General features: G+C 48.8%; 1 protein-coding gene across 1 annotated transcript; it reads right to left on the bottom strand.

Annotated features, from left to right (window-relative positions):
* Positions 1-295: 295 nt before the first annotated feature.
* Positions 296-10,458, bottom strand: GLCE (glucuronic acid epimerase; the record flags this gene model as incomplete). Its single annotated transcript, XM_048482257.1, has 2 exons — positions 296-3,324; positions 10,213-10,458. Coding segments are annotated over 2 exons (1,271 nt in total), but the record flags the coding sequence as incomplete, so codon positions are not given.
* Between the last annotated feature and the right edge of the window lie 777 nt (positions 10,459-11,235).

The raw sequence follows: 11,235 nt of genomic DNA, 5'->3' as shown, positions 1-11,235 counted from the left end.
AGCCGCAGGTTGCAGACCCCCTGATCTACTGTGTGGAGAAACCACACACCAAGAAAAGGGTGAACACTGGGAAACCTTTTGGAAGCCGTGTGGAAAGCCCAGTCGCCCCTCCAAACCAGACACAGGTGCTCTGACCCACCTTCGAATACAGATGCCCCAGTGGCCTGGGTCCCACTAAGCCCATGGTGGCGAACTTTTGGCACTCCAGATGTTATGGACTACAATTCCCATCAGCCCCTGCCAGCATGGCAGGAGCTGATGGGAATTGTAGTCCATAATATCTGGAGTGCCAAAGGTTCGCCACCACTGCACTAAGCATTCCTGCTAACAGAGCAAACGGCGCAGAAGGCTTTTCATGGCTGCCCCTTTCTGCCGAGGCCCCAAATGCCACCTTGCAATGCCGCTCTCGTGGGAGGGCAGGGGCCCTCTCGGGAACAGGAAGTTAACGGGAACCATTTGGCTCTTCCGTCTCCAGAAGTGCTTTATGGGACACCCCCCCCCCCCGGATCACTGGCCTGTGCCCTTTCCAGAGTGATGCAGAGATGTCAGCAATTGTGGTCCGTCACAATATGAGAAGGAAAGGAACAGCTGCCAATAACAACGTGCGTGGATCTGACCGGGGTTTGTGCTTTGGTGAGCAGCCAAGCGATTTGCAGATGCATCAGCCCATGGCCCAGCATGCTGCGCTTGCTCCTCCCGGCGAAGGGCACCTTTCAGATTTATACCCGCCGGACCTCTCTACAGCTGTCTGCTTGGATCCCCCAAACCTTCACTTCCTCAGAGGCTGCAGATCAAGAGGGAATGGCCAAAATGCAGGACATCTGAGAGAGAATGGGAGAAAGAGACGGCAAAGGCATTTCCAACCAGCAGCAACAGAAGACTTCCAAAGCAAGTTTCTAGACAATCATATTAACGGGAGCTCCACTGAACAGCCTGGAGCGCCGCGAGAGAGGGCTTCCCCAAGCACATCGTAGCCAGAGAGGGGAGCATCCACATGTGGGGACCACACAGGCCCTCTGGACGCCCAATGGGTTGGCCCTTGGCCAGCCTTTGCTTGGGTCACCATGACAAACACTGGGCCAAGCCAAAGGGGGGAAGCGGCCGGTGCTGTCGGCCTGCACCACGGAGCGAAGGCAGGGGAGGCATGATTTACAGTCAGCTACAAGCCTCAAACTGCCCCCCACCCCCCAGCCATTCACAAAAACAAAACACAGAGGAGCACTTGCAAGATCCCAGCGCTGTGGAAAAACTCAGGGGTCAGCAGAACCCCACTTATGAATAAAATTTGGTTTGCTTACAACAACTGGAAAGACTAAGCTTGAAACTCTGGCTCTGGAACCAGCTAGTTGGAGACGAGGTGGCCGTCTTTTGTGCAGTCAGCTGCCTTTGTGCTTAGAAGAGCAAAGCCCGCCCTCGCCAGTGGGCAAGATCCACAGAGCGCCTCTCTCGGACAAAGAGCGGGGAACTGCGCAAGGGCACCAGCAGACTCTTTGGCAGTTCCGGCCGCTGTCGGCGGTCCCTCTGCGGAGCTTCACAGAGAATCCCAAATGGCACGACAATTTCCCCCGTTTGCACATCTTCAAATAAACGAAGCATTTAAAGTACTTAATTATTTTTAAACAAATAGCTCTGAATTTCCCCAGAAGGAAACAAAAGTATTTAAAAAACTGCCCTTCCTCCCTCAAAAAGAAGGACGCCGTCCCACTCTCTGGGTTCCAAGCAGGCAGAGGTGTCTTGCAGACATTTCCCCCCCCCCCCCCCAATGCTGCTGCAAATAGAAATAATTCTATTTTTAATTTTCAAGAGGCCATATTCTAATTTTCCTACCAGACGCTGAATGATGAAAGCCATCCGTACGTTCTTTTTTTCCCCCTACAGGAGGGGGGAAACTCTCATGAGGACAGGCGCATTACGCTACGCTGCAGCGTCACCACAGATTGCTGCGGAGCAGGTTAGCAAACACATCGACAGCGCAATCCTAAGGCAGGGGCACTCCCTCCCGTTCAGACTCACTGTGGGCTTAAACTGGAGCAACTCTGCCTAGGATAAACAATCTGGGACCGGGATGGCGCTGGGAACGTTTGCTTCCCACACTCAAGTATTTTCCACTGGAATGCAATCGGTTAAAAAGACTGGGTTTTAAGGACCACTTCTTCGAAACAGAATCTGTTTTCAAAAGCCGGACGCACACGCACCCCACACGCACCCCACCTTGTTGAACGTTTTGGTGGAAAGACGGCCATTCGCCAGCAGACCGGCCTGGAGAAAGACCTTTTTCAGCCCCTCGGCTCGGCTCGGCTCAGTTGTGCTTGGCCCGGCTCCCTTTCAGGTAAGTCTTCCACCTCTTGACAAACTCTCTGAAGACGGGCGACTCGTCGATCGTGCCGAGCAGCTGGAGCTGGTTGATGTGGGTGGTGTGGTAGTCCCACCGGGCCAAGTTGGGAGACGTGCCGAGCATGAAGTGACGGAGGTCGTAGATGGATCCCGAACCCGTGTCGTACAGCGGAAGCATCGCCTTGAGGGACTCCATGCCCCGGTCGTACAGGAGCTTGGCCTCTCTGCCTAGCTTCTCCCCTGCAGTTTCCTTTAAGTCGTACAGTCCAATCAGGGAGTACATGAATCCGTTCAAAACAAAGGAGCTGGGCGAAGTGGGATATTCCTCGTACCAGTCGTGTCTGTTCATGAAGATGGCCTTCACGCCGCGTTGCTCCGACAAGAGCTTGTAAGGTGCAGTTGCTTGCAAAGCGGAGTTGAGGAATGTGTGGTCCTTGGTCAACAGGTAGGCTCTGACTAGGGTAGAGATAGCTTGCCCTTGTGCCATAGCAGAGTACCAGCCCGGGTCCAAAGACTTAAAGCCCTCCCCCAGCTTCCGAGTCACCATGATTGGCCACCCGCCCTTGTCGTCCTGGTTCCTCACCAGCCAATCGCTAGCAGCAAAAAAAGCGGACATGTGGGCCGTAGTGGAGATGGTGACGTTGTCCAGAAAGCCCTTCCCTTTTACCACCAGCCTCACCGCCCTCTTGGGCATGATCTTGGTCTGCTTGACCGCTTTCGTGTTCGAGAGGCCCACCCCCTTCCTCAGGTCCGTCACCAGGTCTCGAGTGAGCGTGCTCCAACTAGTCCTGGGCCCGATGCCGTAGGAGATGCTCCTGTCCTTGAAAGCGACCAAGAGAGAGTTCGTAACGTAGTGCACCGTGAAGACCTGGTTCTTTTCGGTCGTCTCCAGAACCACCGAAACGCTTCCGTTCGTTACAAATTTGAGGTCAAAGGAAATGATGAAGTCCCTCGAGTTTCCCAGCTGCAGGGAGGCCCCCTCGGAGTTTTCTGGAGGGAAACAAAAGGAAGAGGGGGGTCACTTGGGAGGAAGTCAAACAAGGGTTTCGTTGTCTTCGCCCGGGGAATTGACGACGATGCGCGAAGAAAGCGCTGTCATATACTGTCCAAAACATTCATTTTGTTTAGTAATTTTTATTTGAAAATCAATAAAGTATGTACAGACGGAAGCTGTTGAACCTGAGAAATAATGATGTTAAAGATTATACTAGACTTTCTGAAAGATGAAAATTGTTATATTATTTTTGTTTTTGTCCTTTTCATTCTTCTATGATGACGATTTTTTTTCTTTCTGACTTTCTCCTTCCTTTTTTCTTTTCTTTTTTTTCTCAGTTAAGACATAGGAATGAAAAATATTGTAATGTTATAGTTATTATATGTTTATGAAATCTAAATAAAGCATTTTTTTAAAAAAAGAAAAGAAAGAAAGCGCTGTCCCCCAGACTGCCTGCCAACCCAAGTGCACATCCCAAGGGCTTTCAAACCAATTAACATTTCAATTAGCTCATTACTGCCAATTAACCGCAGCCCTACTGGATCAAGCCCAAAGGTCCAGAGACCAGCTTTCACCCAGACAAGCGAGGCACTGCCAAATCAGACAGCAGCCACTCGAGCCACAAACGCACAGGCACAGTCCTGGTTGCACCTGGCTGGACGAGGGAACGCTGGTCTCTCTCAGCGCCAGAAGTCAGAGCAAGAGGCCGCTCTGCACAAGAGCCCTCGGCCGGCTTGCCAAGGGCCCTCTTCCTGCTTCTTCTGAGGCCCAGGAGACCAGAGAAGTCGCACCTGCCTCTGTGGCTTAGAACAAAGCAAGCAAGGTGAGACCCAGAACCCAGACCTCCACACAAGGGCGGCGTCCTAGAAAGGCGGAGTCAACAGGTCTGCATGTTGAGCACCTGTTCCTGAAGGGCAGTTAGGACTCCCGCTGCCCACTAGTACTCCCGGAATCCACCACAGAGGGGCACACTTTGGGCTGCGGTCCTGTCTCTGCCACCCCTGAAGGGAGGGCAAGGCATCCCTGGGAGGCACAGAAATCCCCTTACAGAAATCCTCCCCTTACAGGCTGCTCCATCAACTTCAGGGGCCTGCAACCTGTGGCTCTCCAGAAGTTCCTGGACTACAATTCCCATCAACCCCATCAATTGGCCATGGTGGCAGGGGCTGATGGGAATTGTAGTCCAGGAACTTCCGGAGAGCCGCAGGTTGCAGGCCCCTGGTCGACTTCAAAGGAAAGAGGGTCTTTCAGCTGCCTTGCAGACTCCGGCTGAAGGTCCTGGCTATAATAATAAAATCATAGAGTTGGAAGAGAACCCCAGGGCCATCAAGTCCAACTCCTGCCATGCAGAAATACACAACAGATGACCACCCAGCCCTTGTTTAAAAAGCCTCCAAAGAGGGAGACTCCACCACCCTCCGAGGCAGCGTATTCCACAGCCCTCACCCTCAGGAGCTTCTTCCTAATGTTTCGGTGGAATCTCTTTTCCTGTACCTTGAATCCAAAATGACTTCATTGTCTTTAAAGGTAATGGACTCATTAATCCTAATGGCTATTGATTAGTCGGAGGAAATGCATTAGGGCCCCCGCTAATGAGGCTGTCTGGAGAACAGAGCGGGAGGGAGGACGTCGTCACGCGAGAAACAGTAAATTTGAGTCAGAAAAAAGCTACTCCCTTTCAGCGTGGAAGGCAAAATGGGGAAAGAGGGAACCAAACATTCCGTGTTTGCTTCAGAGGGCGGCCGTCCGGGTCTGCAGGAGAACAGCTGGATTCGAGTTCAGTCGCCCCTTCGAGACATGCAAGATTTTTGGGGGGGGGGTGAGCTTTTGAGAGTCAAAGCACCCTTTGTCAGATAAAGAGCTTTGAGTCTCAAAAGCTTCAACCCTGAAAACTTCGTGTTCAGTTCTGGTCGCCACATCTCAAAAAGGATATTGAAGAGATAGAAAAAGTGCCGAGAAGGGCAACGAGGATGATTGAGGGACTGGAGCACCTTCCTTACGAGGAGAGGCTGCAACGTTTGGGACTCTTTAGTTTGGAGAGGAGACGACTGAGGGGGGATAGGATTGAAGTCTATAAAATCATGCCTGGGGTAGAAAATGTTGACAGAGAGAAATTTTTCTCTCTTTCTCACAATTCTAGAACCAGGGGGCATTCATTGAAAATGCTGGGGGGAAGAATTAGGACTAATAAAAGGAAACACTTCTTCACACAACGTGTGGTTGGTGCTTGGAATATGCTGCCACAGGAGGTGGTGAGGGCCACTAACCTGGATAGCTTTAAAAGGGGCTTGGACAGATTTATGGAGGAGAAGTCGATTTATGGTTACCAATCTTGATCCTCCTTGATCTGAGATTGCAAATGCCTTAGCAGACCAGGTGCTCGGGAGCAACAGCAGCAGCAGGCCATTGCTTTCACCTCCTGCAGGTGAGCTCCCAAAGGCACCTGGTGGGCCACTGCGAGTAGCAGAGAGCTGGACTAGATGGACTCTGGTCTGATCCAGCTGGCTTGTTCTTATGTTCTTATAAAGAGCTTTGAGTCTCAAAAGCTTCAACCCTGAAAACTTCATGGGCCTCTCGGTTCTACTACGGTGTCCCTCTGTGTCAGGCCTGGCCCATGCTTGGCCTGGCATCTCACACGTACGCAGCCTTGGAGCAGGTGGCCCAATTATTATCATCGCCCACGGCCATGGGGCCTCTTTCATTCGCTCGCAAGTAACTAGTTCAATAGGACTCCTTATCCCCGTGGTGGCAAACCTTTGGCACTCCAGATGTTATGGACTACAATTCCCATCAGCCCCTGCCAGCATGGCCAATTGGGGCTGATGGGAATTGTAGTCCATAACATCTGGAGTGCCAAAGGTTCACCACCACTGCCTTATCCTGAAGGAGTGGCCTGCCTGTCCATCGTAGGGGAGCGAGACTTGCTTGCCCAAAGAGATCTTTCAAGCTCACAGCAGAGGTGAGAGCACATGGAAAATGTCTGGAAATTCTGAAGTCATGAAAAAACTGGTTGGGGGGCGGGGGGAGAGACTGAAATATGTGGAGTGCCTGCTTTCCTCTCAAACCCAAGCTTCTTGTACCGCTTTAACGACATAAAATGCATTATTTATAACTTAATTAGCATCTAAAGCAATTCTATTCGGCACGTTATTAGAATTAAAAAAGCCTAAATGCCTGGGTTTTCTATGAGCAAAACTGCAAATGTGCTCAATGCAAACTGCTGCGCCCGACGCTGCCTTTGAACATGCATCTTAATTTTTTCCTATCTGAAAGACAGGAAATAAATCAGAAACTAGAAAATAACTTTTTTGTAATAAACAAAAGACAGTGTATCAGGCAGAAGTCGCCTCCCTCAGAGACAACACAATTAAAAACACATTAGGATATCACGTTAAACTATGCAACATAAAATGCACTGAACTCTCAGCAATTTATTTCTCAAACATGTCACAGTATATTAACCATTTCCAAAGGTACACACATTTAAACAATAAACATGTTCCTGAAAATACACTGAGTGTGTTTACAGTATACAAAGGAATCATCACTATCTAATGATTCAGCGCTGACACTCAGCGTCGCCAGGAGTCAGAAGAGACTCGGCGGCACTTAACGCCCCAACTCAACACTGTCGACTGTCTCACAAAACCTTATGCTCAAAAAGCACTTTGTTCATTCAGAGAAAATATTTCTCAGGTATTTATTTCAGCGTTCCCCCAAACGTCCCAATTCTCAGTCAGGAAAAGTGAGAAGTCCTTGGAAAAAAAGCAATCTCTCTGCCCCATAAATTCTAGAGAGATGTTCAGACGGGTGGGCTGGCTCATGACCTTAGCCCCGATATTACAACATAACTAAGATTCTAGAACAGGGGTCTGCAACCTGTGGCTCTCCAGATGTTCATGGCTCTCCAGATGTTCATGGCCAATTGGCCACAGAGACCTGTGGCTCTCCAGATGTTCATGGCCAATTAGCCACAGAGACCCGTGGCTCTCCAGATGTTCATGGCCAATTGGCCGTGCTGGCAGGGGCTGATGGGAATTGTAGTCCATGAACATCTGGAGAGCCACAGGTTGCAGACCCCTGAGTTATGCTATTCACAGTCCATCTTTCTCACTAATACTCAAGGTGCAACTTTGACTCCTTGCATCGCATTAAAGAATATTTATGTTTACTGTTCCATACCTTAGAAATAAAAGATCAATCTGCAGAACCTGTGGGGTTTTCCACTTCCCCCTCCCCCTGCATCTGTTCAGGGACTCAGGGGAGAGAGTGACACAGTACCTGAGTGTGTGTGTGGGGGGGTGTTGCCATCTCTGCCCTCCTGAAAACTCCCTCCAGCAAAGTTCTTGGGCTAGTCCCTCAGACTGCTGAGCCGTCAGCTCCTCGTATCACATCTCTCTCTTATTCCCTGCACGAGCACACTCAGATGCTCCTCTCCCCCCCACCCCCCACCTGCTCCCGCCCCCGCCTGCCTTCATCCCGTGCCTGGAAACCCCGGCTTTGCGGTCTTCCTCTTCTTCCTCCCTTTACCAGTATCTGGGCCTCACTATGTTTATTTGGACGTTTTTTCCCTAGTTTTTCTTCTCACTGGGGGACCAAAAGGAGCCTTGGAAAATAATGTAAGGAGACAGAAATACAATTTGAAGGAGCAGAACAATAAATAAGTACAGTCGCTACATCCTGGGTCCCCAATCTCCTGAGGGCGTCCACTCAATCGGCTCAGTGGTGGTCAGTTAAAGCTAAGTGGAAAGCTTCCACCTACCCCAAGACTGAGTCGCAGGCCTGAGACAGGAAGTCACACATCATGAAGGGCAGAACCAAAGTTATGAGCTCGTGGCTGCAAGGGCCAGGTGCACGGGCGGCAGAGCCAAAGAGCTGGGGACAGGAGACCCAAGCTTGGAGTCAGAAGGTGAGGGACAAACCAAAGCAGGGGCGTAATGCCCATTGGGCAAGGTGGGCAGCTGCCCAGGGCGCCACCTTGTGGGGGGCATCAAAATGCGGGGTTCGTTTTTGGGTATTTTAGTGGTTTTCCATTTTTGGCCTGCAGGGGGCGCAGGTTTTAGGCTAGCGGCACCACAATTTCAGTGTATCATCAGGAGACAGTCCTTATGCTACCCCCCAAGTTTGGTGAGGTTTGGTTCAGGGAGTCCAAAGTTATGGACTCCCAAAGGGGGTGCCCCCATCCCCCATTGTTTCCAATGGGAACTAATAGGAGATAAGGACTACAGTTTTGAGGGTCCATAACTTTGGCCCCCCTGAACCAAACTGCACCAAACCTGGAGGGTATCATTAGGGAAGTCTCCTGATGATACCATGAAAGTTTTGAGACTGTGCCTTCAGAAATGTGCCTTCCCCCAGCCTGCCACCCCCATTGACAGCTATGCAGAAAACTCAATGCAGAACAAAGATTCTTGGGCAAATTTCTGGGATGTTCCTGCAGGGGGTGCATTTTTGGACGTATCAGCACCAAAATTTCAGGATGTCATCTGGAGACTGTCCTGATGGGACCCCCCAAGTTTGATGCAGTTTGGTTTAGGGGGTCCAAAGTTATGATGCATTCTTAGCAAAGAATGGGGGATGGGGCACCCCCTTTGAGGGTCCATAATTTTGGACTCCCTAAACCAAACTGCATCAAACTTGGGGGGTCTCATCAGGACAGTTTCCAGATGATACCCCGAAGTTTTGGTGCCGATACATTCAAAAATGCGCCCCCTGCAGGAACATCCCAGAAAATTGCCCAAGATTCTTTGTTCTGCATTGAGTTTTCTGCATTGCTGTCAATGGGAGTGGCAGGCTGGGGGGGGGGGGCACATTTCTGAAGGCACATTCTCAAAACTTTCATGGTCTCATCAGGAGACTGCCCTAATGATACCCCCCAGGTTTGGTGCAGTTTGGTTCAGGGGGGCCAAAGTTATGGACCCTCCTTATGTATATCCTTCCAATAATTTTGAACAAAAAGGCAAGACCACCAATAGGAAGGGATTTGATATTTAAACCAGAATTATTTCTCCTTAATATATTTGAATTGAAAATAAGTAAGAATATTGAATCATTAATTTCATATATGTTAGTGTCAGCAAGGATACAACTTGCTAAAAGATGGCTACAATCCCAACTGTGGAGGACTGGTTATCGCAGCTTACGGAATATGCAACGTATGATAAATTATCCAATGTAATTGAAAATAATACGATAGGAAGATTTATAGAGATATGGCAACCTTTGATGCGATTTCTTCAATCAAGAGATGAATATAAGAATGAAAATATCTATCTACAGTGTTGATTTAAAAGAAAATAAGATTATAAGGAAATAAGTATATAAGAAAATATGTTAACTGATTTAATGTTAATACGACTCCAAGAAATATGGATTATCTAATTATTTAATAGAAACAAAGCTAAGGGGAGGTCCTTTTCTTCTTTTCTACTTTATATTTAAAATTTTTTTTATTATATATATAATTTTTTTCTTTCTCTTATACATTTTTTCTTTTTCTTTTCTTTCTTTCTTTTCTTTCTCCTCTTCCTTCTTTCTCCTTCAACTATAGTAAAACTTAGGGGGGGGGGGGTATGTTGAGGTTGTATACATTCTCACTTTGTCTCTGTTATAGTTTCTTAAATTCCAGCTCCGATCTATCTATGATTTCTCCACAAATATGTCAGAAAGAAATTGTATTGTTAAGTTGGAATTTTAAAAAAATGTGGAATCTGTAAAAAGAAAGAAAGAAAGAAAGAAAGAAAGAAAGAAAGAAAGAAAGAAAGAAAGAAAGAAAGAAAGAAAGAAAGAAAGAAAGAAAGAAAGAAAGAAAGAAAGAAAGAAAGAAAGAAAGAAAGAAAGAAAGAAAGGCTCAAGCGACCAGGGGCACCCTCGCCCGGACCCACCTGGAGCAACAAACTGCTTGACGTTGGTGAATCTGGACTTGTCAGGCAAGGTGGTGATGGAGCAGCCTTTGGGGATGGTCCAGTCGCCCAGACGGCCGCTTTGGTCCCGCTCCTCGGCCGTTTCGTACACCTCTACGTGAGGAGGCTTCTCAGTGAGGTTCTTGCTGTAATGGCTGAGGCCGTACTGAGCAATCTGGATGGGGTAGAAATAGCCTTGAGGCCCCCACTGGGTGGACAGCGGCACACCTGTGACAAGACAGGGACAGAAGACGCAGCGTGAAGCACGGTGAGAACGGCAGAAAGCCCTGCTGGGGCAGACCAGACCCTCCCGCCCAGCCCTCTTCTTCCAGCTGCGCTAGGCAGGCACAGGTGACACAGCGTCTCTTCAGAGCATTTCCTGCTCGTTCAGACTGAATGCACAGATGTGAGCATCCTTTTGCCTTTAAGGCAAACACACATGAAGTTGCCGGCACATTCGTACTACGCGGTGGAGATTTTAAACGGGTTGTTGCTTGTTTAACTGCTTACCCCATTTTTGTGGTTTTATATTTTGTTTATTTATTTTATTTATTTATAGATTAGATTCAGGAACCGCCCACCCCCGAAGGGCTCTGGGCGGTGCACATCAACCCATAGATCAACAATGATACACAATAAATAATTTAAAATCATACTAAGGACTCTATAAAAACATAGCAGCATGACATATACAGTGCAACAATGGTGCAAAAATGGTGGCGCCCGGTCCCAAGGCTGGGAGGGGACAGACAGTGCTAAATAGATGCTATATTGGGTGTGCCGAAGATGATATAAATTGTTTTATATACTGTTGTTTGCTGCCCTGAGCCCCTTGGGGGAGGGCGGGGTATGGATGGATGGATGGATGGATGGATGGATGGATGGATGGATGGATGGATGGATGGATGGATGGATGGATGGATGGATGGATGGATGGATGGATGGATGGATGGATGGATGGATGGATGGATGGATGGATGGATGGATGGATGGATGGATGGATGG

This window comes from Sphaerodactylus townsendi, unplaced genomic scaffold (genome assembly GCF_021028975.2).
Source record: "Sphaerodactylus townsendi isolate TG3544 unplaced genomic scaffold, MPM_Stown_v2.3 scaffold_1149, whole genome shotgun sequence".
Classification (NCBI taxonomy): domain Eukaryota; kingdom Metazoa; phylum Chordata; class Lepidosauria; order Squamata; family Sphaerodactylidae; genus Sphaerodactylus; species Sphaerodactylus townsendi.
This window is presented reverse-complemented; position numbering and strand designations above follow the sequence as displayed.